At 38.4% G+C, this 27665-nt stretch overlaps 1 protein-coding gene across 8 annotated transcripts in view; it reads right to left on the reverse strand.

Moving 5' to 3' along the window:
- Positions 1 to 27665, reverse strand: part of ARHGAP19 (Rho GTPase activating protein 19) — an 82313-nt gene that overhangs the window by 3985 nt on the left and 50663 nt on the right. For 7 of the 8 annotated variants that reach the window (XM_082406537.1, XM_082406541.1, XM_082406539.1 and 4 more), the window contains 8 exons: positions 26170 to 26396; positions 24368 to 24454; positions 14036 to 14101; positions 12824 to 13015; positions 9212 to 9310; positions 4878 to 4988; positions 4261 to 4339; positions 3182 to 3200 (listed from right to left, as the gene is read on the reverse strand). In XM_082406537.1, the coding sequence (XP_082262663.1) occupies positions 3187 to 3200; positions 4261 to 4339; positions 4878 to 4988; positions 9212 to 9310; positions 12824 to 13015; positions 14036 to 14101; positions 24368 to 24454; positions 26170 to 26396 (875 nt within the window). In that variant the 3' untranslated portion in view covers positions 3182 to 3186. The remainder of the gene's footprint in view (positions 1 to 3181; positions 3201 to 4260; positions 4340 to 4877; positions 4989 to 9211; positions 9311 to 12823; positions 13016 to 14035; positions 14102 to 24367; positions 24455 to 26169; positions 26397 to 27665) is intronic. The other variant, XM_082406538.1, reaches the window with a different exon arrangement.

A 27665-nucleotide genomic window follows, 5' to 3' on the forward strand; every position in this document is an offset into this window, starting at 1 on the left:
AAAAGGAGCATTAAACACATTTAAAAATATTTATTTTTGCAAACATTCCACCCAAAAGCTAGAGAAATCTATACTTATTATTTTCTATAAACTGAGGGAGAATTGCTTACTCTCTACCAAGTAAACATCACTTTGTCCTCTTGCTCTAATCTCAGTTCATTAAATCATCTTAACGGCAGTAACAGCTACCTTTACTAAGTGCATATTTTGTGCCAGGTGTTGCTCTGAGTTCTTTATGTATATTGTCTCATTTACCCTCACAACCTGGGCATGAGGTAATGCCCTTGCTATTTTACAGGTGAAGAATGTGAAGCCTACACAAATAAACTTGCCCTAAGATATACAGCTATTAAGGCTGGGAACTGAGGTTAAGAATCCACCTGCCAACGCAGGGGACACGGGTTCGAGTCTTGGTCCGGGAAGATCCCACATGCCGCGGAGCAACTAAGCCCGTGCGCCACAACTACTAAGCCTGTGCTCTAGAGCCCGCAAGCCACAACTACTGAGCCCACGTGCCACAACTACTGAAGCCCGTGTGCCTAGAGCCCGTGCTCTGCAACAAGAGAAGCCACTATGATGAGAGGCCCACGCACCACAATGAAGAATAGCCCCCGCTCGCTGCAGCTAGAGAAAGCCCGCACACAGCAACGAAGACCCAACACAGCCAAAAATAAAAACAAATAAATAAATTAATTTAAAAAAATTTTTTTAATTAAAAAAAAAGGCTGGGAACTGAACGCAAGCCTAACTGAATGCAAAGCTCATGTTCTTACCACCACTACACCTCTCACCGGCGAATGTTTACTAAATGCCTACTAGATGCAAGGCAGTCATTACTGGGGGGAAGAGAAGAAGACGGGGGCCATGAATATATTAAGTCTGGTCTTTGTCTTCCAGAAGAGAAACTAGCTACAGAGATAAGACAATACATGTGAAGCAAATATTTATGATAAATCACATTAAATGTCAACATTTTAGCAATGTCAATAAGAGTCCAAAGGAAAAGGTATATCTGTCTGGGTTAGCCAAAGAAGGTTTTGAAGAGGAGGTAGGGTTTAGGCTGGGCTTTGAACAATGGGTAAGATTCTGACTGCTGAAAATAATGCCCATAAATAAGTAGGTGCTGAATCAGCGGTTCTCATCAGGGAGTGATTTTGCCCCCTCCCATGAAGGGGACATTTGGCAATGTCTGGAGGCATTTTGGTTGTCACAACTGGGGGAAGGGTGCTACTGGCATCTAGTGGGTAGAGACCAGGGATGCTAAATATCATAAGAATTATCTGACCTAAAATGTCAATAGTGCCAATTGAGAAACCCCATGAGAAATAAATGTCTTTGGGAGCACACTATCGATGATAATAAAATTGCATTATCTTCAAAAAATACTTGTTCCTGGGCTTCCCTGGTGGCGCAGCGGTTGAGAATCCGCCTGCCAATGCAGGGGACATGGGTTCGATCCCTGGTCCGGGAAGATCCCACATGCCGCGGAGCAACTAACCACAACTACTGAGCCTGCGCTCTAGAGCCCATGAGCCATAACTACTGAGCCCACATACTGCAACTACTGAAGCCCGCATGCCTAGAGCCCGTGCTCTGCAACAAGAGAAGCCACCACAATGAGAAGCCCACGCACCACAACAAAGAGTAGCCCCCGCTTGCCGCCATTAGAGAAAGCCCGTGCACAGCAAGGAAGACCCAACACAGCCAAAAATAAATAAATAAAATAAATAAATTTTAAAAAAAATACTTGTTCCTTTTATAAAATCACCATCAAAAAAATCTTGGCTTGTATTCTTTATGTAAAACAAATAGATGGCAGGCACTTGGATCTGTGGGCTTGGAGACTGAACAGAGTTCAGATCTGGAGGTGCAGGCTTGGGAGCAGGTATCAAACAGAGAACAGAACTGAGCTGCAGAAGGAGACCAAACTGCTAAGAGGGGGAAAAGCAAGAGCAGGAACAAGCAGAGAGTTTAAGACAGAGCACTGAAAAACATGAAGAGGTGGAGGGGGAGGCAGACGATAGTAAAGCACTGCAGAGATGGAAAAAATTAGAGGAAGGAGGAGAAGGAGAATAGTGTGAAGTCATGACAGCCACAGGTGTTCCCAATTAGAGGAAGTGAGCAGGGAGAGGGTAATGTGAAAATGCCACTACTTAATCCCGTGGGAGGTCATTCATTATCTGTGGGCCTCCACTTTTCTGAATCACTAACATTTTTAAGAATCTTATAAAAACTATATAATCTCTCCTCCAGAAAAATGTACATATGCACCTACACATAAAATTCCATCAACAATACCAGGAACTTTATTAGAGCCCTTAGGAAGTCCACAGTTAACAGGAAGAATCCCTGCTCTAAAACTTCTTGGTAAAATATTAAACTGACTTTTTTTTTTTTTTTTTTTGGCTGCGTTGGGTCTTTGTTGCTGCGCGCGGGCTTTCTCTAGTTGCAAGCAAGCAGCGGCTACTCTTCGTTGCCGTGTGCAGGCTTCTCATTGCGGTGACTTGTTGCAGAGCATGGGCTCTAGGCGCTCGGGCTCAGTAGTTGTGGCATGCAGGCTCAGTAGTTGTGGCTCATGGGCTCTAGCACGCAGGCTCAGTAGTTGTGGCGCAAGGGCTTAGTCGCTCCGCGGCATGTGGGATCTTCCCAGACCAGGGCTCAAGCCCGTGTTCCCTGCATTGGCAGACGGATTCTCAACCACTGCACCACCAGGGAAGTCCTGACTTATTCTTATTTTTTTAATGCATTTCTTTCTTCCAAAAGTAGAGCTGTCAACACAGAAAGACATTTCTTGATTATCTTCAAAAATGAAAGCAAGAAAACGTGTAACTGATACAAACAATGCATCCTTGAAAAATAACTTATGCTGGGACTTCCCTGGTGGTTCAGTGGTTAAGAATCTGCCTGCCAATGCAGGAGACACAGATTTGAGCCCTGGTCCGGGAAGATCCCACATGCCACGGAGCAACTAAGCCCGTGCGCCACAACTACTAAGCCCATGTGCCTAGAGCCCATGCTCCGCAACAAGAGAAGCCACCGCAATGAGAAGCCCGCTGCGCACTGCAACGAACACCCAATGCAGCCAAAAGTAAAAATAATAAAAATAACTTATGCTTGGTTTTGACTTATGAAGATACAGGTAGAAATATTTAGACACACAGAATCCAAACACCAAACTTGCCTCAATCAGACAGCCCAGCCTAGAAGCCAAAGGCAACAAGGAAAGAAAAGAGAGTTCAGATAATTCATTCAAGGATAAGTAAGAAGACCATACTGAAATCTAACTTCCTAGAAAATAATAAAGATTTATCTATAAGGACTGGGCTTGTGTTCCCCTTCTATTGCTGATGTCTCAAATAGTAATTATGCTCATATCTCTGGTAAAATGAGCATATCAGACCAGAGATCGCTTCATCTGCAACACAAGCCTTATAAAACAAGACCTAGCCTCACCCAGTTTTCTTCAGTAACAATTACTACTACTTGTTAATGCTTTAACAATCACAATGTGTTTCCAAAACATAATTTCAATTGAGCCTCATAAGAAATCTGGGAAGTAGATATAACTATTATTCCCATTTGCGGAGGAAGAAGTAGGCTGAGAATGAGTGGTTTTCCCAGGCCAGAGGAATGATGCCTCAAATTAGGTCTAACTACAAATCCCCTGGCCTTTCCAGTTAGCCACATGGCTTCCTCAGAGGAAATACAGAAGCCACTGCACTTCACCAACTGAGCCTCCGACAATCAGCAGTCCCAGCACTAAATAATCCTTTTTACCCTAAATATCCTCAAAAACATGTTGTATGATATGATTTCCAGGGTCCTTCAGCATGAGCTGTTTATCTGGAAAGCTTTATTGAATAAACAAAGCTAAAGTCTGCGCAGAAAAGGAACATAACTATTCCATGTTTACTGAACATCTTCTCAGCACTCCTGTACTTGGTTTCACAAGTTAGTGTACACTTGCTTTTAATTTGCTTAACAAGTATTCTTAAGATATTTCTCACGTGTCCCATCTGTCCAAGAATGCAGAGACCGTGTGGGTCTGTGTTCACAGCTCTGCCCCTCAGCACCTGGGACAGTGCTGAGTAGTTGCTCAATAACCATCTGCTAAATGAACTCAAGGGCAGGACCCAGCCTTATAATTTTTACATCTCTTCTGACTACAACCACACCACACTAGGAATTCAAAAAATGCTATTGACTAGATACAGAAAGGAACTACATTCATAAGACACACAGAATAAGTACAGTTAGTACCTTTTTTCCCCTCTTTCTTCCCCTCAGACCATTTCAGTCTTGTTGGTGTCATCATGACAGATGGAGATCCAGAAAATAACTGTAACAAGAAAATTTTATAGTGGTTTAAATGTCCTAATGTCATTCCTATAGACAGACTTTACTAACAGAGGAATTATTTACTCGTTCAATTTCAATATGAAGAGTTTTACCAACGTATTTAGATCTCATTAATCTTAACTGTTTTATTGCTGGCTTAATGAAGTAACCATTCCTAGGAAAACTTGAAGGACTACTCCACAGGTACTGCAGTGCCGAGCAGGCCTGGCTCAAATGTCACCCACCCTGTGGGGTCTCCCAGTAAGAACTGCTCCCTCCAGCACTTTGTGTGTGGAGCTATTTCACTACATTTGTCATTTCTGCTTATGACTGGCTATATCTTCCTTGAACTCAAAATGTTTGTTGAATGAATCAATGAAAACCTACAGAAAGAAGTCAGCATAAATGAAAAGACTGGGGAAAAGGCATAGTTGAATATGGCCCAAAGAAACACAGTAAAACAGACGACAGTATATTAATTTTCTTCTTTTCTACAAATGAACACATACAAAGAGAAAGTGCAAAGAATAGTATCTTACTAAATTCATATTTTCTTTGCTGGTTCTCTTCAATTCATCAATGGCTACAGATTCTGGAGTAGGGTACTTGTTTTTCTTTTCTGACATCATCTGATTTCCCAGGACCTTCCGCTGATTTAGGAAGAGAAAATATTTGATTTATAAACATCTACAATATCTATATTATAATTATACTGGTCTTCAAAACTATAGTTTCTTAGGTTAAAAAAAATCTCAGCTCTTTGATAAATTACCCCAGGCATCTTATACAAGAGAGGTCAAAGCACGTTACTAAAAAACCTGAGATCACTGCCTTTCTTTAGGTGATCACTATTCCTCTTTAAACCAATTAAAGGGCTGCAATGTTAAAAACAACTTTATAGTTGATTTAAACCAACTAATACAGGCCAATTACAGTGCTTCTGAGGCCCTAAAAGAAACACCAGTTACCTACCAGTATAATTTTTTCCCTAAAGACATATTGTCTCTGGCACCTTTTAAGAGTCCCCTCCTCCCCTCCGCACTAAAAGACACTTACACTGGGTCCACTCTAAGATTTTGCTTCCCTGTCATGTCCTCCTCACACAGGATTGGAAAATTTGGAGAAATTCTCTAAGAGTTTCTAGTATAGCCATAAAAGGGTACGGGCCTTCTTAAAAGGGTCACATGACTATACTGATATTCAGAGCAAGACTAAAAGCCCTTTCATCTCTGAACAGCTTAAAAGCTAATGTAACCTACTGTAACAGTTGACAGTGACAATTCTACCATCTTTGAAGAAATCTTTGTTTTTTCTCCTTAGAGAATAAATTTGAATTCCAAAAAAAAGAACATATCAAAACTAGAACATTAAACTTTATAATATAAATATTAGTAGGAATATTCTGTAATAAATCATTTACATGAGACGAATTTTGGAGGAAAAAAAGTCTAGCCAAAAAAAAAGTATCAAAGCATGATAAAAATCAAATAGCTAAAACACAGAAGTGCTGGAAAAATAAGGCCAGTACATCTTCCTTTCAGAAGTCAGATAACACCTCAGTATAAGCTGAACTGGGGATACCAGGAGCCACAGGACTAGCTATAAAAGCTAAAATTCAGCTTCCAGTGAATTTTTTTTTTTTTTTTTTTTTAGAAATTCCTTTATTTTTATTATTTATTTATTTATTTATTTATGGCTGTGTTGGGTCTTCGTTTCTGTGTGAGGGCTTTCTCTAGTTGTGGCAAGCAGGGGCCACTCTTCATCGCGGTGCGCGGGCCTCTCACTATCGCGGCCTCTCTTGTTGCGGAGCACAAGCTCCAGACGCGCAAGCTCAGTAGTTGTGGCTCACGGGCCTAGTTGCTCCGCGGCATGTGGGATCTTCCCAGACCAAGGCTCGAACCCGTGTCTCCTGCATTGGCAGGCAGACTCTCAACCACTGCGCCACCAGGGAAGCCCTCCAGTGAATTTTTTAACAGACATTTCATTACTCCTTTGCTATCGAGCAGAAACCTTCATCTATGATTAGCTTGAAAGTCTCTTCATTTATAATGAAAACAGTTTACCCTTCTGTCCTAAAAAACTTGCTAACATTGTGTTTAAAATTATTTTTCTAAAATGTTTTCTCCTGATACAATTATAAACTTTTTTATAACTCTAAAGTTCTAAATGCTCTCTCAGTAAAGAAGAGGGCAGCTGCCAAGAGGATACTATATTTTTACATTTCAAGCAATAATTAGCAACACTTGTAGAACCAACTGCAGAAGAGCTCACTATGAAGAGAAAACTATACCCATCTAACTTCAGTTAAAGAAACATGTTTGGGGCTTCCCTGGTGGCGCAGTGGTTGAGGGTCTGCCTGCCGATGCAGGGGACGCGGGTTCGAGCCCTGGTCTGGGAGGATCCCACATGCCGCGGAGCGGCTGGGCCCGTGAGCCATAATTGCTGAGCCTGCGCGTCTGGAGCCTGTGTTCTGCAACAGGGGGGGCCGCGATGGTGAGGGGCCCGCGCACTGCGATGAAGAGTGGCCCCCGCTTGCCACGGCTGGGGAGAGCCCTCGCGCAGAGGCGAAGACCCAACACAGCCATAAATAAATTAAAAAAAAAAAAAAAAAAAAGCCTGACAGTAAATATTTAAAAAAAAAAAAAGAAACATGTTTGACTAACACACGGAGAAACACTTATTGGACTGTAACTTTTCTTGTTACCAATCATCTCTATGACAGGAAGTCAGAGGGAATGACAGACTTCCAAGTAAAATGAACCAAGGATGCTCATTTTACTTGCCACGTCTAAGCAGGTGAATACACTTTTGGGGTTCTAGCAAAGGGAATTTTTTAAAATTATGGTAAAATATACATAACATAAAATTTATCATTTTAACCATTTTCAGGTGTACAGTTCAGTAGTGTAAAGTAAAGCATATTGTTGTGCAACCAACACCACATCCCAGAAATTTTTCATCTTCCCAAACAGAAACTCTGTACCCATTAAACAATAATCCCAATTCCCCCCAGATCCTTAGTCCCTGACAACCACCATTCTACTTTGTTTCTATGGATTTGACTACTGTAGGTACCTCATATAAGTGGAATAATACAATATTTGTTCTTTTGTGACTGGCTTATCTCACTTAGCATGATGTTTTCAAGTTTAATCTATGTTGTAGCATGTGTCGGAACTTCCTTCTTTTTTAAGGCTGAGTACTGTTCCATTGTTCATATATACCACATTTTGTTTATCCATTTATCCATCAACGAACACTTGAGTGGCTTTCGCCTTTTGATTGTAAATAATGCCACTACAAACATGTATACAAATATCTGTTCATATCCCTACTTGGAATTGCTTGATCATATGGTAGTTCTATTTTTAGTTTTTGAGGAACCGCCATACTGTTTTCCATAGTGGTTGCACCATTTTACGTTCCCACCAACAGTACACAAGGGTTCCAATTTCTCCACATCCTTACCTTGCTATTTTCTGTTTTGTTGATAATAGCCATCCTAGTGAGTGTGAATTGTTATCTCATTGTGGTTTTCATTTGCAGTTCCTTAATGATAAGGGATAGTGAACGTTTTTTTAATCTTCTTCAGAAAAATGCCTATTTAAATCCTTTGCCTTTTCTTTTTTTTCTTTTTGGCCATGCTGTGCAGCATGTGGGATGTTAGTTCCCTGACCAGAGATCAAACCCATGTCCCTTGCAGTGGAAGCGTGGAGTCTTAACCACTGGACCGCCAGGGCAGTCCCTGCCCATTTTTTAATATGGATTGATTTTCTTTGCTGTTGTTGTAAGAGTTATTTTTATATTCTGGCTATTAACCGCTCATAAGATATATATTCTGCAAATATTTCCTCCCATTCTGTGGGTTGCCTTTTCACTCTGTTTTATGTCAAACAAACCTAATGTCCCAAGGCTATTGGCCCCAGTGGATAGGATTGAGTGAATTCTAAACTGCTATTAATGATAATAACTACAACCAAAATTAGAGTAAGATAAAGTTGCAACTGCTAACAACTACAGTTTAAAAAAAAATACACATATATATATATATTACAAGGTATTTTTTTTTTTAAGAGCACAACTTTTAAGCAAAGATCTCCTTAATGTTGCTGGATTTATAAATTTTAATAATGTTAAACAATTTTAAAAAGAAAACCTGTAGAACACAGAACAGTGCTAATCTCTCTCCAAATTAACTAGATAGGATCTTGCCTTTGTTTATGCCTGGAAATTTGAACCCCGTAATCAGCTATCTACTGCCACCTGCTGGCAATATCCCTTAACTACAAGTTCAGATCATCAATGAAGACTCAAGTAAATTGAACCTACAGACAGCAATGGTAGCAACAGCACAGAAGTACATATTGCATTTGTTTTAAAAACAAGATTTTTAATGAATTTGAGACAAAGGAAGAGAACAAAACAACTGATCAAAATATTAAGCTCACAAAAATTTGAGTTACCTAAAACTCACTAGCCTATTAGAAAAATCCATTTCCAGTCTCTGTCAACTTTCTCACTTTTCCATAACTTTAGCAAATTGCACAATGAAGTATGTAGCACAAAGCAGGTCATGAACCAAAAGAGATTCTCTACTCAGGGATGAGGACTCTGTCCTCAGCCCCAGAAGAGACAAAAGGACCTTTATTTCTTTTATCCCTTACTTCTCCAATCATAGAGCCCCTTCTCTGATCTGAAACACAGAAAAATGCTTTGAAAAATAAAAGCTTTTCCAAATTCTATTCTTTTCCCTTTACAAGTGAAGCCTTCATAGAATCCCAAAGAATAGAATAAAACTGTTTATGCATAAGAAGAGTCAGACTGTTAAATTTTCTCACAATCAATGCTGAAAATGACAGCACAGTGTACCTACCTTAATAAGGCCACTGAAGGACCGTGAACGGGCCCTCTTCTGCACCCGGAGGGTAGAAGGTTCTCGTCCTGGTGTTTGCGTCTCAGAATGCTTATTAAACTAGAAGAAAACATAAAGAACATTTTGTTAGTAGTCTCCCATCAAGAGATAGCATTCTGTGACAATCAATAGCTAAGTGGAAATACCTAGAAAAGCCCAAGAATAAGTGAATCTGTACATACATGGATTAGTAGGTTGGCAAGCAAATCACAAAGGCAAAAATTATGCCAAGAAGTCAAAATGTATTAAATTAGCCTGAGGGTAAATTAAATTAAATTAAATAATACACACCCAAAAACAATCAAATTGGAATCAGATCAAGCTTCTAGAATTAGATCTAACTACCAGTTTATAGCAAATACAGAGGACTAAGAAACATCTTAAGTAATACCACAGGGATGCAATCAGCAAAATCCAGACTGTGGGAGACAAAGAATCTGGTTTCTTTCACAAATAAAGTGCAAAGAGAGAGAGAGGATGGTTTATGTGTGTTTAAATGCAATGTGCTATCTGTATTGGATCCTAGAACAGAAAAAGGATATTAGTGTTAAAACTGGTAAAATCTGAATAAAGTCTGTAATGTTACTAGTAATGTACTAATGTTAATTTATTAGTTCTGACAACATTAACATTAGGAGGAACTAGGTGAAGGATATGTGGGAATTCTGTACTTTCTTTGCAATTTTTCTCCAAACCTAAATTGTTTGAAATTTAAAAGTTTATTCAAACAAACTTCAGCAATTTTTAGGGAGGAAAAAAAAAGGAGGGGAAAGAAGGATGGACCTATATATGAAAAGAAACCTAGTAGCTGTAACAGCTCCCCTCAGAAAACGCATACCCTATGGTCACGCCTCTTCTAGGAAATAATCTGCAATGAGAATACTTATGAACAAATATGTATAAACTAAAAAATGACCTAATTTCTTTTTTTTTTTAATTTATTTATTTTTGGCTGTGTTGGGTCTTCGTTGCTGCACGCGGGTTCTCTCTAATTGCGGCGAGCAGGGGCTGCTCTTCGCTGCAGCTCACAGGCTTCTCATTGCAGTGGCTTCTCTTGCTGCGGAGCACAGGCTCTAGGTGCACAGGCTTCAGTAGTTGTGGCGCACGGGCTTAGCTGCTCCGCGGCATGTGGAATCTTCCCAGACCAGGGATCGAACCCGTGTCCCCTGCACTGGTAGGCAGATTCTTAACCCCTGTGACACCAGGGAAGTTCCAAAAATGACCTAATTTCCCCTAATATGTCCAGTAGAGGACAAACTGTATATATATCAGGTTATATACAATAAAATATTATGCAACCATTAAAAATGTTTACAGCCTTTTAATGACATGGAAAATGCTCTGATATAATGTTATATGAAAAGGGTAGGGTATTTTAAAAACTGAATATGATCTCAATTAAACAAAAAAAAAAATGAAATACATGTTCATGGAAAGAAATACAAGAAGGAAATACTCCAAGATGTTATCAGTGGTTATCAGTGGTTATCTCCGGATGATAACAGGTGATTTTTAATTTCTTCTTGACACTCTTCTGGAGGTTTCAATGTTTCTGTAGTGAGTACTCATTATTTTTATAATCATGGAGAATAAATTATATATAATCATAGAGAATAGTAAAAGTATAGTTTCTTCAAAAATAAATGGCAATATTTTAAATGTATGTGAGGAGTTTGCAAGCATGCATGAGAAAATGCTTAGGCTGTAATGTTTAATGAAAAAGGGAGAAATAAAAGAAAGTATATGGTATGATCATAACTACGTCAAAATATTGGCTTGGCCAAAAAGTTCGTTCAGGTTTTTCCATATGGAAAAATGAACTTTTTATTCATTTATTCCAAAATATTGAGTTGGCCAACGAACTTTTTTGTCCAACCCAATATATCCACAGGAAAAAGACTGAAAGAAATACCCAATATGTAAACACTGGTAGGATGAGTGATTTATTTTCTTTTAATCCTTCTCTATAATTTCCTATTTTTCTAAAAAGAGCAAAAACTAATGTTAGTTTTTTCCTTGGTATTATCTTTAACCCTCAGTGTTCTTGATGAGGGAAGTCATTTACACCTGTCCTACCTGAATTACTGGCTTAGTTTCTACCAAGAATTAAATCACTACACTGCTTTAAATCTGTAATACTACTTGGCCAACACCCTCTAAAATTCCTGTCATAGCACAGTTTGCTAGATCTCAAAGTAACTTCAAAGAGAGTGACAAAGGGAATTCCCTGGTGGTCCAGTGGGTAAGACTCCGTGCTCCCAATGCAGAAGGCCCAGGTTCAATCCCTGGTCGGGGAACTAGATCCCGCATGCATGCTGCAACTAAGAAGCCCGCATGCTGCAACTAAGACCCAGTGCAGCCTAAATAAATAAATAAATATTAAAAAAACAAAACAAAGAGAGTGACAGAAAATTTCTCTTAAAGGACTTTGTCAATTGTAAAGAACAGCTCAGTTCAACATTTCTGAGCAGTTGTTTCTGTCTGGCCCCATGCTTGAGGTTAGGTATAAAAAAATAAATAAAAACACAGACATCCCTCAAGAAGGGCTCAGTTGAATAAGAAGTCAAGAGGCTGGGCTTCCCTGGTGGCGCAGTGGTTGAGAATCTGCCTGCTAATGCAGGGTACACGGGTTCGAGCCCTGGTCTGGGAAGATTCCACATGCCACAGAGCGACTACGCCCGTGAGCCACAACTACTGAGCCTGCGCGTCTGGAGCCTGTGCTCCGCAACAAGAGAGGCCGCGATAGTGAGAGGCCCGCGCACCGCGATGAAGAGTGGCCCCCGCTTGCCACTACTAGAGAAAGCCCTTGCACGGAAATGAAGACCCAACACAGCTAAAAAATAAAATAAAATAAATTAAAGGTATCCTTTAAAAAAAAGAAAAAGAAGAAGTCAAGAGGCTGACCTTGCCTGTTTAGCTAAAATTCAAGAGGGGCTGAGACAAAATAAATTTCCTGAGAAAGAAACTAACCAAGTCATCAATATTTACTCAGGCTATACTTTGAGTCTCAAGATAGCAAATGAGAGACCTAATTTTGCTCCCATAGCTCCAAAAAAAACAAACTCTGCCACTAGAATTCCTATTTCTAGTATCACACTAGGCCCTTGATTTAGTGTTTTCTAACTGCAAACAACTCACTAGTAAGAACTACCACTTTTTCTCTGCTATGGCAGCCACTTTACATAGATTCTTTCTAATCTTTACAACCACGAAACATGGGCATTACAATCACCATTTTACAAACAAGAAAATTGAAAGTCAGCAAGATTAAGTTATTTGCCAAGAAAATATGAAGGGTTTAAATGTCATACATGACCAAATTAGAGAAACTAACCACATTGGATCCTTCTGTTTACTCTGGAAATCCAAGAGCCTCCACCCCTTTCTCTAGTGGGGCAATAGTACAGAGATCACCACTGAGGTTCCATAGACAAGTTCTCTTTCTTGGCTAAACCAAAGCTTGGACCAGTAAGAGACAAAAATTAAATGAAATTCTTAATAATATTCCCTAGTGATTCTACAAGCAAAAATCACATTCCTAAAGCCCCGTCACTATCTCCCTGCCTTCGGCACCTGTCTGATAAGGTGTTTCTTCTTTGCCGACTCTGGCATATTGTGAACATGTTGGAACAATTCTCTTAGTGCCTCTCCCGTACGCTGCTGGGTCTCCTCCTGATGAAGGCAGGAATCTCGCCGGTTCCATTTCTGAGATCTTGTCACTTGGAAGGAGCTGGTATGACACGAAGCTATCAGATCAAGATCATCCTATGGAAAATTTAAAAGAAAAGTGAATTAATATATCCTGCCAGCTTTGTTTCCAGATTCCCACCACACTGGAACAAAAAAAGGGGAGATGTGGGAAACATGGTATACTCTTACATGTAGGAACAAGAAAAATCTAAATACTATCATCAGATAAAGAGAAACCTACAATTATAGACTATATCAACAGCCCACTCCCATGACCTGCGCAGAAAACCTAAATTCATTTAGAATATTGTCACCAAAAATTATATTTATATAATAGTCCAGTTTTCAGAGCATCTTTTAATCTCATGTAATTCTCACTGGTATCCTATGAGTTAAGCAGTGAAAGTATCATTATTCCCATTTCATTGAAGAAGAAATTGAAGTTAACCTATAAGTTTAAAATCATCTAGATACTAAAGTGACAGACCCATCTTAGAGACCAAGTACACTGGTTCTTGGCTGGTGCTCACATGACAATATGTGATAACTACACAGCAGTGGTAGAGGAACAAAAACAACTCTCTAAGAAAAACCATACTCCAGTTAAACTAGCTGAAATAAAATACTGTTTTCCTGGTCACACCAAATATTTGCTGAATGAGAGGTAGAAACCAACAGGAGCAGAAAAAGAAGCATAAGATGACAGCTTAAGTTTCTAATCAAGACAGACTAAAAAAAATCATCAAAAAGTGCTTGTGATTTTTTTAAACTTCTCACTTTTAAAACTCAATAATCATGTAATCTTGTTAATAAGCGTCACACATTTGCTTTCTAAGCTCATAAGGTCTCAAGTCTTTCAGACATTTCAGAGTGTTTGTTACCTTACCACCAAACTTGAAAGAAGAATGTATTACATAAAACTGTACTTTCATAACTAAAAATATTTAATACATTTGCTATTTACAGACTTTTTTTCAACTATAACACATTTTATTTTCTTATGTCTTTACTTTGATTTCATACATTGTTTTAAAACTCCACTAATCTTAACTAGCTCTCTCCTTGTTTGGGCTAAGAGCAATCTCCTATTCTTACCTTTGATGCTTGCGTTCTGGAACCCAAATAGTGCAATCTGGCACATTCCCGAATATAAGCAGGAGCCTGGGCAGGATATAAAAGAAAAACAAGAACAAATGGTTAGCAGAATCTAAAATTCTTTCAGGTCATAAGGACAGTGGTTCTTAAAATGATCTGACTGGCAGATTACTCTGGAAAAACAAAAGATCCTCAAAATACCCTATTTCATAGTTTCCTTTCTCTTGCCACCAAAAAGATAGCTCAACAATCCAACAGGAAAACTATGAAAAGACACTACTGTAGTTTCAAAAATCATATATGGCATATGTGTGTGTATATATATAATTTTTCTCAAATGAGCCAGAACAGACATTTGTAGTAATGTTTATATTTGACAAAAACTACCCCCAAATCCTTACAAATTTCAAGTGGTCCCTAAATCACATTTTAGAATCACTGTATAGAAAATACCATTTAGAATTACTATGGAGTAACAACAGACAAGGAGGAATTTAGCTTATTGGTATATTACCCGGAATCCTGTGATAAGTATCCTGATACAGTCCTAGTAGAAGTGTAAATAATGCAACCACTATGAAAGAGAATTTGGCAGCATCTAAAAAAATTATATTTTCAATTACCCTTTAAACAAAAAATTTCACTTCTGAAAATCTATCCTGAAGATATTACTCCAGAAATACAAAACATACTTGGATAAGATTAATCAAAATATTACACACAACCGAAATATCTATTAATAGAAGGATGGTTAAATAAACTTTTATACATCCATACAACACAGTGCTATGCAGTCATTAAAAATGAGAGAAGGGAGGGAGGGAAGAAACACTTTACAAACTGGTATGAGTGATTTCCAGGATCTGCTGTTGAGTGAGAAAAGTTACAGAGCAGTGTATAGAGCACTTGTGTAAGAAAGAAGAGGAAATAAAAATATACACACATATACACAATAATTTGTTTTTACAAAAAGAAACACAAAGAAAACACTAAGAGAATAAACCAGAAAACAATGAAAATGGTTAGGGAAAGGACTGAAATTTCTCTAAATATACCTTTTTGTGTAGTTTTGACTTTTGAACCATATAAATATACCACAGGTTCAAAAAATAAAATTAAATCCAAAAGGAAAAGAGGCAAACCCTAAACCTGTACAACAACAACAAAAAATATATCTGTATATCAAATTGAAAAATTAAAAAAAGGGACTTCCCTGGTGGTCCAGTGGCTAAGACGCCATGCTCCCAATGCAGGGGGCCAGGTTCAATCCCTGGTCAGCGAACTAGATCCCACATGCCGAAACTAAGAGTTCGCGTGCCGCAATTAAAGATCTCGCATGCTGCAACTAAAGATCCCGCATGCCGCAATGAAGTTCCCGCGTGTCATAACTAAGATCTGGCACAGCCAAATAATAATTTTTTTTTTAAATGATAACATAAGCACAGAGAAAGGAATTATTCCACCTAACTTTTGAAAACTGTATTCTGACTATACAACCTTAGTGAGATATATTCAAGGGAAAAGGAACTGTAAGGAAATCCTAAACTTCCATCAACAGATTTACAGACGTTTATTGTTAGTAGTAATAGTTGTATTATTTTGAAATTAATTTATTATATTGTAGGATAAAGCAACTAACATATATAAATGCTATTAAAATCTGGAATTTGCAATGTAAAAATTTACATTTATATAAATATAAAGTAAAAGAAGTCAAGAAAAAGCTCTGTAATGTTAAATCTGAATTGGAAATACTAATATGAACTAATGATTTCTTTTTAAAAAAATTTTAATTCTACTTCCTTGCCCTCAAAGAGCCTAGAAGCAATGACACCCAAGAAACAATCAGTATGTATACCCAGTGTCAGTGGAAGAAACTAGGGCTCCTTGAAGAAAATAATTGATTCCAGGCCCAGGGCAGAGCAAGTACAAAGTAAGCTGGGGACATTTATGCCAGGATGGAAACACTCAAAGACTAATGGAGTCCTGTCAAAAAGACACAGCAGGAAGCAGCTTACAAGGGCTATCACAGGCCAAATTTGGTACAATTTGAATATCAAAATTAACAACTGAAATTGATTAACACTTTGAATAACTAAAAATCCACGAGTCTACAGAGACTCATAATAAAAGAGACTAAGAGAGAGAAGGAAAGCTCTTCTCCAAAGAAGAAAGTCAGCTAATAAAGATTAATGATATAATTAGAAAATCACTGTTTTGTGATACACAATATAGTTATACTGTCCAGCAGGATTATCAGTGGATGCTAAACCATTATATTAGGTAATTGCCCTGCAGGTTACTTACTACTTGCAAAGGGGAAAATGTACCTTTATAATTGAGACATGTGGCAAGTAGCAAAATTAGCATTACTGAGAGTAAGACAATCTACATTCTGTGCCTCCTAATGTGATGCAATATGATGTATACAAACATCACCTATGAATCTTTGCCAAAAATGCTTAACCTGAATCTAATCAAGCCTCTAAACCTAACTTGTGGTTTAGAGGAACTACATAGAAAGGGATAAAGGAACAAGTTAAATAACCTTGAAAAAACAGTAAGACAAATTTAAAATGTGGAATACTCTACAACACAATAGGCCTGAATGCTTCAACAAATCAATGACATGAAGATAAAGGGTAGTGATTATTCCAGATTAAAAGTGACATAATAATCAAAAGCAATACATAAGCCTTGATCAGTTTATGTTTTGTTTTGTTTTTTTACATCTTTATTGGAGTATAATTGCTTTACAATGGTGTGTTAGTTTCTGCTGTACAACAAAGTAAATCAGCTATATGTATCCATATATCTCCATATCCCCTCCCTCTTGCGTCTCCCTCCCACTCTCCCTATCCCACCCCTCTAGGTAGTCACAAAGCACCGAGCCGGTCTCCCTGTGCTATGCGGCTGCTTCCCACTAGCTATCTATTTTATATTTGGTAGTGTATATATGTCAAGTTTATGTTTTTTATATTTTTTTAAATAAATTTATTTATTTATTTATTTATTTATTTATTTTGGCTGCATTGGGTCTTTGTTGCTGTGCACAGGCTTTCTCTAGTTGCGGCGCGTGGGCTTTCTCTAGTTGCGGCGAGCAGCGGCTACTTTTTGTTGCAGTGCGTGAGCTTCTCAATGCTATGGCTTCTCTTGTTGTGGAGCACGGGCTCTCGGTGCGCGGGCTTCAGTAATTGTGGCACACAGGCTCAGTAGTTGTGGCTTGCAGGCTCTAGAGTGCAGCCTCAGTAGTTGTGGCACACGGGCTTAGTTGCTCTGCGGCGTGTGGGATCTTACTGGACCAGGGCTCAAACCCGTGTCCCCTGCATTGGCGGGTGGATTCTTAACCACTGCGCCACCAGGGAAGTCCAAGTTTATGTTTTTTAAAAAAGCAGCTATGAAATACATTCTTAGGACAACTGGGAAATTTAAATATGAACTGAATATTAGCTGATATGAAATTCTTGTAAATCTTCTTAGATGTGATAACAATACTGTGACTATTAGGAGAATATTCGTATTCTTAGGAGATGCATGCTTAAGTATTAAAGGACAAAATATCATGGTGTCAGTGGTTCAGGCAAAAAAAGAAAAAAAAAAAGAAAGCATGAATATATAGAGGACTTCCCTGGTGGTGCAGTTTGAGCCCTGGCCCGGGAGGATCCCACATGCCACGGAGCAACTAAGCCTGTGCACCACAACTACTAAGCCTACACTCTAGAGCCCGTGAGCCACAACTACTGAGCCCGCGTGCCTAGAGCCCATGTTCCGCAACAAGAGAAGCCACCGCAATGAGGAGCCTGTGCACTGCAATGAAGAGCAGCCCCCACTCGCCGCAACTAGAGAAAGCCTGCGCGTAGCAACGAAGACCCAACGCAGCCAAAAATCAATCAATCAATAAATTAACTAATTAATTTTTAAAAATATACATATATACATAGAGAGAGAGAGATAAAGCAAATATGGCAAATGGTGACATGTGTTGGATCTGAGAGTTATTTGTTTCAATCTTTCAACTTTTCTCTATATTTGAAAAACTTCACAATGAAATTTTCAAAAAAGAGTCTCATGGCAAAGACATTATGTTATCTATAGTTTAATTTTTACCTTGGTAAATTATAAAGCAGAGCCAAAGGAAATTTCCTCCAAACAAGAATATGACAGCCCACATCACCTATTCTATAACTTCATTTAAAAACAAAACGAAACAAAAACCTCGGCCCCAAAAAGATACTATGAGCTGAAGGGATACTCAGAAAGGGAGCCAGAAGCAGACAGGTTTAAATGAAAATCTGAGGGTCTGAGGTATTGTACAGTTCATAGGACTTCCCAGATAAAATGGGAATTGGCCTCAACTGTATATACATCATAATTCCCTAGGAAAAGATGTGGTGACTCCTATTGAAAAGAGAGAAAACCAGACTAGGTCAGATGGACTGATAATAGTAGAGGACAGAGCTATAAATAGTTAGGAATAATTTTAGAGAAACAAAATTCAAAGAACACAGAATGAGGCAACATAGAATCTGAGGATTAGGAGGTAAACCGTCCACCCAAGGAAGCCTGAGAACAAGAAAAAGACAACAAAGGGACTTCCCTGGTGGTCCAGTGGGTAAGACTCCGCTCTCCCAGTGCAGGGGGCCCAGGTTTGATCCCTGGTCAGGGAACTAGATCCTGCATGCATGCCGCAACTAAGAGTCCGCATGCTACAACTAAGAAGCCCACACACCGCAACTAAGAAGCCCGCATGCCGCAACTAAAAGATTCCACACGCGGCAATGAAGATCCTGAGTGCTGCAACTAAGACCCGGCGCGGCCTAAATAAATAAATGAATAATTTTTTTTTAATTTATTAAAATAAAAAGGAAGACAACAAAGCACAAGAAGAACAAATCTGGGGTAAAGTAGGACCTCAGAATAAGTATAGAGCACACAGAACAATCAACCATTTTTCATCCAGGAACAGCTCAGGGAAGAACCTACTCAGCCAAAGTGGTGAAGCAGATGCCCACAAGGACAATGGTTCTGATTCAAATCCAAAGAGAAAAGTCCTGAGACTAAAATAAATCTCAAAAAAAAAAAAAAAAAGACATTCTTTGTCTCCTTTAGAGATAAACAGAGGCTCAAAGAGTGCTCACACTAGCCTGGAAACAAAGGTAAATAGCAAATAAGAATCAAAACCCCAAGGATGAGGAGCTAAAAGAGGGATCTATGGAAGAGAAAGGAAGAGTAAAAATAGAGAATGTCCGAAAGAATCTAATAATTAGAACTTGTACCAAGCCAAATTACATCTAGGAGACTATACTCATGTTTTATCTCTAAGGTTTGTACAATCTGTATTCTCAAGGTCCTCCACAGTGATATGTTATCTGACATAGTAAAAGGGACTTTGCTGGTGTGATTAAGTTAAAGACCTTGCAATGGGGAGAGTATCCTAGGCTATCCAGGCAGTTCCACTATAATCACATGGGTCCTTAGAAGCAGAGAACCTTTCCCAGCTGTGATTAGAAGGAAACCACTATGGAAGAAGGATCAGAGAGATACAACATTGCTAGCCTTGAAGATGGAGGAAGGGGACTATGAACCAAGGAATGTGGGCAACCTCTAGAAGCTGGAAAAGGCAAGTAAACAGATTTTCCCCTAGAACATCCAGAAAGGACTGCATCCCTGCCAACACCTTAATTTTAGCCCAGTGAGACTCATGTCAGACTTCTGACCTACAGAACTGTAAGATAATAAATTTGTGTTGTTTTAAGTCACTTTAAAAAAATTCTTCACAGTGAGGTACAACTTCATTGTATATTTGAATTGTACTGGACAATGGGCAAGAGAGAATGGGCTCTACAGGTAAACAGATCAGAAGGTGGAAAAGCTAGAAACCATGAGGTGCAATGAGATCTCTGAGAAACCACCTCTCTTTCAACTTGTGAGTGGTGGGCTATGAAAAGTTAATCCCATATCAGTGGTAACAAGAGAACTCAACAGAAGGAGAGTTCTATTAGGAACTGCACCTAGAAATTCCCCATCTTGATTCACAACTACTGTCAGTTAACTGTACTCTCCGTACACACAACTCCTCTCAACTTATTCCTATAAATCCATGGTTTGGAACTAGTTCTTCCCCTAAATGAGAAGTATATAAAGAACTGGTTTGAAAGATCTTTGTGCATCATTAAAAACCATTCTTTCTCCTGTTGTCCTACACCTACTGCTCTAATCCACTTACCTAGATCTTGACTTCTAATTGACCATAATCTTTGACTTTGGCACCTAAGCCCCGGATACAGCCCTGACCCTTTGTTTTACAGCCTACTAAATCAAAGATTCTGATCTGTCATTTCTAAACTCTGGACTTTGGATCACTTGCCATCCTGTAGTGGATAAATCCTAGGGTGGCCTCCATGTTCACATTCTGCATAATTCCCTCTTCCTGAGTGTGAATGGACTTGTGACTTGTTTCTAACCAACAGAATATTGGTGACTGAATGCTGCTCCTGTGATGATCAGGTTATATAATATGGCTAAAGTGATGGGATGGCACAACTGTGATTAAATTATGATATATACACTTATAATACATTATGTATATAAAATATGCATTATATATAAGATATATATAAAATATATCTTCATCTGAATCTTGTTAGCACGTACTAGAGAGACTCTCCTGTTGGCCTTGCAGAATCAAGCTACTATAAAGTAAGAAGAGAGACAAATTGAAGGAAAAACTATGTTAAACAAAAAGGAACCAAAACTAGCCAGAGGCAAGTTTTGCCAATTAGGCAAGAAAAAGAAATAAAAGACAGCCAAATTGGAAAGGAGTAACATTATCTCTGTTCATAGATGATATGATCTTTTATGTAGAAAACTCTAAAGATTTCAAAGAAAAATTGTTAGAACTGATAAACAAATTCAGCAAAGTAGCAGGATACAAAGTCAACACACAAAAATCAGTTGTATTTCTATACACTAACAATGAACAATCCAAAAAGGAAATTAAGAAAACAATTCCATTTACAATAGCATCAAAAAGAATAAAATACTTAGGAATTAACTTAACCAAGGAGATGAAAGATTTGTACAATGAAAACTACAAAACATTGATGAAAAAAATTAAAGTCAACATAAATAAATGGAAAGACATCCCCTGTTCATGGATTGGAAGACTTAATACTGTTAAAATGTCAATACTACCCAAAATAATCTACTGCAATCCCTATCAAAATCCCAACGACAGTTTCTGTAGAAATAGAAAAATCAGGACTTCCCTGGTGGCACAGTAGTTAAGAATCCGCCTGCCAATGCAGGGGACATGTGTTCGAGCCCTGGTCCCGGAAGATCCCACATGCCACGGAGCAACTAAGCCCATGTACCACAACTACTGAACCTGCGCTCTAGAGCCCGCAAGCCACAACTAAGGAGCCCACATGTCACAACTACTGAAGCCCGAGCACCTAGAGCCTGTGCTCTGCAACAAGAGAAGCCACCGCAATGAGAAGCCCACGCACCGCAACGAAGAGTAGCCCCCGCTCGCCACAACTAGAGAAAGCCCACACAGAGCAACAAAGACCCAACGCAGCCAAAAATAAATAAATACATAAATAAATTTATATTAAAAAAAAAGGAAATAGAAAAATCCATCCTAAAATTCATATGGAATCTCAAGGGACCCCAAATAGCTAAAACAATCTTGAAAAAGAACAATACTAGAGGACTCACATTTCTTATTTCAAAACTTACTACAAAGCTACAGTAATCAAAACAGTATGGTACTGGCATAAAGACAAACATATAGACCAACTGAATAGAATAGAGTCCAGAGATAGACCCTCAAATATATGGATTTTCAACAAGAGTAACAAGACTATTCAATGGGGAAAGGACAGTTTTTTCAACAAATGATGCTGGGAAAACTGGATATCCACATGCAAAAGGATGAAGTTGGACCACTACCTAATACCATATACAAAAATTACCCAGAATAGATAAATGTAAGATGTAAAACAATAAAACTCTTAAAAGAAAGTAAAGGGCAAAGGCTTCACAGCATTGGATTTGGCAATGATTTCTTGCATATGACACCAAAGGCATAGGCAGCAAAAGAAAAAAATAGACAAATGGGACTTCATAAAAATTTTTAAATTTTGTGCAGCAAGACACTGTCAACAGAGTAAAAGGCAATCCACAGAATGGGAGGAAGTATTTGCACATCATAAATCTGATAAGGGATTAATATCTAGACTATATAAAGAACACCTGCAACTCAATAACAAAAAAGCAAACAACCCAGTTCAAAAATGGGTGGGAATTCCCTGTTGGTCCAGTGGTTAGGACTTGGTGCTTTCACTGCTGTGGCCTGGGTTCAATCCCACACGGGCAAAGGACTTGAATAGACATTTCTCCAAAGAAGATATGCAAATAAGCAATAAGCACATGAAAAGATGTTCAACATCACATCACTAATCATTAGGAAAATGCAAATTGAAACTACAATGAGTTACCACCTCACAACCATTAACACAGCTATCATCAAAAAAATCCCCAAAACAAAATAACAAGTGTTGGTGAGGATGCAAAGTAATGGGAACCCTTGTGCCTTGTTGGTGAGAAGGTAAAATGGTGCAGCAACTATGGAAAACAGTATGGCAGTTCTGTTAGAATTACCATATGATCCAGCAATTCCACTTCTGGGTATAGAGTCATACCTCAGGATCCAAGGTTACTGGTTCCAGGATTTCCCCATGGATACCAAAATCCACAGATACTCAAGTCCCTTATATAAAATGGCACAGTATTTGCATATAACCTATACACATCTTCCTGTATACTTTAAATCATCTGTAGATTACTTATAATACCTAATACAACGTAAATGCTATGTAAATAGTTGTAAATACAATGTAAGTGATATAAAAATAGTTGCTGGTGTGCAGCAAATGCAAGTTTTGCTTTTTGGAACTTTCTAGAATTTTTTTTCCAAATATTTTTAATCTGCCATTTGTTGAATCTGTGGATGGGGAACCCACAGATACAGGGAGCCAACTATATACCCAAAAGAATTAAAAACAGAGTCTAGAAGACATATTGTATGTCCATGTTCAGAGAAGCATTATTCACAAGAACTAAATGTGGAGGCAACCCAAGTGTTCTCAACAGATGAATGGATAAGCAAAATGTGGTATATACAGTGAATGAAATGTCAGCCTTAAAAAGGAAGGAAATTCTGACAAATGCTACAACATAGATGAACCTTGAAGACATTATGCTAACGGAAATAAGCCAATCACTAAAATTGATTGATTCCACTTTTATGATGTACTTAAAGTGGTCAAAATCATAGAGACAGAAAGTAGAATGGTGGTTGCCAGGGCCAAGGGGGAGGGATGAATGGGGAGTTATGTTTAATGGGTATAGCATTTCAGTTTTGCAAGATGAAAAGAGTTCTGGCGATGGATGGTGGTGATGGTTTACATAATAATATGAATGTAATTAATGCCACTGGCCTGTACACATATAGTAAATGTTGTCATATGTATTTTACCACAATTTTTTTTTTTAATTGAAGGAAGACAAAAAAAGGAACCAGAACTGAGTGGTCTTAAAAATTCTCAGTCTTTCCAGATGGCAAAAGACGCTAAAATTAAGAAATTCACCATCAGGAAAGTACACTCTAAAGAAAAGGCCAAGGATGTGACTATGCAACTTTTTGCTAAAAATCTTAGAAACATCAAAAGGTCAGAATATTCAGTTACACAAAGGGCCCTTTCAAAGAGTAAAAGGTATGCCTACCAGATCCTCTCAATACAACCAGAGGCCATCTAGGAAGCTTAAAGGTATTGTCCCTCAGCCTTCTCAGCAAGAGTCCAAGGAAGAGACGGGTTTATCTTTAAATTTATCTTCTAACTGAGTGAATCCCACTAAAATCCACAGAGACCCACTAAGTTATTGAGAAAATCATGTTGACAGACACACTGCTAGTTTGTACTAAAAAGGACAATAAATACAAGATGAAAGGAGGCTGTCAAAATTCTACTGGCAGGAAGCAGACAGGATAAAAGTACTCTGCTTCCAACATCTGCTGTCTTTCATGAAAAAGGAAGGATGACTCGGGCGTGGAGCCAATTACCCAGGGGGCAGAGCCCTACTCAGCTTCTAGGTACCTCCATATTCTTCCCCACCTTAGTTGTTCCCTCTGAGTTTTACCACTGTCCGATCTGGTTTCCAGTTCCAGGCAGGGCCTTTCTTATCTAGTCATCTTTAGAGCCCTCTCAGGATCCCACCTTGTTCCATCCTCCTTGTCCTGTCACTACCCAAATCCCATTTGTTACCTACCTTAAAAAGTTTCTGAGAGTGTTTAATCATAAAAGTCATCCCATTGTTTAACTTTGTGATATTCTCTTGAAGGTCATTTGCAGTGACCTATTCAGAGCAAAAGAAACCAAAAAAGGGAGATGAAAAGCTGGGAGGTAGAAGGCAGATATTCCCATTTACTTATCAGTAAGCTAATTCTTTCAAACATATGATAGTTTCTATCCCCAAGAAAGCTGACTCTAATACAACATTTAATTCTGGAAAGGTTTTTTGGTTCAGCAGGTTTCCACTGGAGATGATATAATCTAGGAAGAACCATGTGTCCCTGAAGTGACCAAGAAATCCTTGAGAACCAATCTTCATTTCCTAATTCTGCCTGAGAATCAGACATACATGCAGAGTTGCTAAAGAAGACCTACCCTGGGAAAAGGGGAAAGAAGAATAGAATCTGTACCAATCACCAAGGACATTGCTCTCCAGAGAAACTACAGTTTCTCCAAAGACGAAAGAGAACTGTCACTACTAATTGATACCAGAGGTGACATCCGTTTCTTAAAAACACAGTCAGATGGTCACTGATTACCTTCTCCTGTTTCCCCTGCCTTTTTTTTAAGCACTTCAGCATATCTACTATCCCAAAGCCCGCATCCTCAACCTGTATCTTTGTTACTTAATGTTTGCTTATACTAAGACCTCTCTCACAGGCTTCTCTTTACAGTCAATGCTTCTCTTTACAGTCATAGATCACTCGCTCCTTTTCAGTCTCAGTGAGCTGGTTCTAAAATTCTTTCACTATGAGGCTTTATCTCCTTAAGATGGACAATTGTCAGTATGTCTTGTTCTTCTCACACACCTCCTCCTCATCAATCTTTCTCTGGGCAGAAGCTCTTCCTGGCCCAGAGCTTTATATTATTTTTTCACTAGTTGCTTGTTAGGCAAAACGTCTCACACAACCTCTCTCCTTTATCTTCCTTTTCTCATTTCCTATAATCCCCCAAATCTTTTATAAGTCACTATATCCCATCTATTTCTATTATCTTCCCAACAATCTTGGTCAGGTAAGTGGGAAAAGTGCTATTATGCCCAGCTTACAGAGGAGGAGCCTACACATAGAAAGAGGAAAGGACACAGTTAACAGAGGGTTTGCAGCTTCCAACCCAGTTATCCTGACTCCTAATTCCGTCATACAGTAAAACCTATTTTATGAATGGACAGGAATATGAAGCTACGTGCTTCCAGGCCAAGAATTAGTTCAAAATCCTTTAGATAATGTACTTCTCGTGTAAGTCACTAAGAAGGCCCTGGTCTCAGTAATAAGAAGCATATTCAGCTTTATTTAAGGAGAGTATATCTATAGGATATAGAAAAGTTACAACAAGGCAGGATTGCTCTCTGTGTCATCTTATCTAAAAGCTCAGTGACACTATCCTATAAGATCATACAGCTCTATTCTAAATGTATACCATTCAATCTTCAGAAATCAATTTGATTTCCCAAGAAGGCTTTCATGTTAAGAAGGAATTTACATTGACCAGCCAAAATCAGTATTCTAGTTTATTTAGTAGCTATATATTTTCCACTAAGAATTTCCACTAATAAAGTGCTATTCAGGTTTGTCAAGAAGATTGACTTATAAGCAAGATTCACAGGAATTGGCCCCCTCAGGTTTAATAACTCTTAAATGAACTAATAAAGGAAGTTCCTAACCTTGTAAAACTGAAGACTAGACCTTGGACCCTTGATAACCTCACCAAGGTACAGCCATAGGACGAGGGCCAGCCCAAGAAAACCAAGCAGTCTTTCCTTTTCCCCTCAACACTTACATTTTTTGGCCACAAGACATGGGGCGCAAACATAAGGGCAAGGTTATAGGCAGACATCTTATTCTTGTCTTGTTTCTTTGCTGTCTGGTACAGGAGATCAAGCAATAACTTCAGCAAGTTACGATTGGGTGGAGGGAGAATGAGGAAGAGCAACTGAAGAGCCTCAATTTGCCGCTCTTTATCTGGTACATTGGTCTTGTTTCCTTTATCATCAAACTGCATCAAATCTTGAGGACAAAAGAGATGATTGCAAAGGAGGGAGAAAATACAAGCAAGAAAAAACATCAATGCTCCTACTATTTATTATAATCAAAGAAAGAAAAAAAAAGAATCAAGCATAGAGATTATAGCAAAATATAATAACAAAATAATGTCAATACAACTCAATAATAAAAAGAAAAAAACCCAATCAAAAATGGGCAAAAGACTTAAATAAACATTCCTCCAAAGAAGATATACAAGTGGCCAGTAAGCATTTGTATACTCAGTATCATTAGCTATCAGAGAAATGTAAATCAAAACCAAAATGAGATATTACTTCATAACCGGAGGTGTGGCTGTAGTCAAAAAGACTGACAATAACAAGTGTTGCCAAGAATGCTAAGAAAATTAAACTCTCCTACACTGCTGGTGGGAATGTAAAATGGTGTGACCACTTTGGAAAACTGTTTGGCAGTTCCTCAAAAAGTTAAACACAGAGTTACCATATGACTTAGCAATCCCATTCCTAGGTATATACTCAAGAGAAATGAAAACATGTCCACACATATCTTTAATAATGCCACCCCCTCACATCTCCTCACCAAGATATTTTACTGCTAAGAAAATATGAGCGTGAATTATGCCCTGATAACAGGATGATCCAGGCAGCTCCTTATGGAGTCAGAATCATTGTTTCTCCCCTAATAGGCTACACAGGTTATCAATAAAAACAGTCCCCTAGATAATCAGAATTTCAAAAGACACTGAAAACCATTTGGGTATAATTCATATAGACCTGAAAATGATAACAACGTGTTGTTGAAACTGTTTAACTTCAAAAATAATTCCAGGTTTAGGAAAGGCAGATAATATTTCTAGAAACTGTTCCCTGTTAATATGAAATTGAAAACAAAAATCCCTCCCAGTTATCAGCAAGGGGTATCAAATGCTACACCTGTGCCACACCGCAGTATGATATCAAAGAACAGTGAATCATGGGGTGGTGGAGGGGCGGTTTCAGATATTGCACTAAATAAACTCAACAGGAAAGCAAACAGAACAAGCATTCTTCATGTTAACCCTTATAAAAAGAACTTATCAATATTTCCCATATCTTTTTCAAATATCCAACAACTTTATTTCTCCCCCAAAATAACTGTAAAGTTATGTAACACTCTAGTAATATTTTCTCATTTGTATCATCTAAACTGTTCCTGAAAGTGCTAAAAAAAAATCTAATCTTATTAGATTTTAGAAATTCAAAACCAGGGTTTTTTTTTAAGTAGTAAAAATTA

The sequence above is a fragment of the Balaenoptera borealis genome (genome assembly GCF_965194805.1).
Source record: "Balaenoptera borealis genome assembly, chromosome: 10".
In the NCBI taxonomy this organism is placed as follows: Eukaryota; Metazoa; Chordata; class Mammalia; order Artiodactyla; family Balaenopteridae; genus Balaenoptera; species Balaenoptera borealis.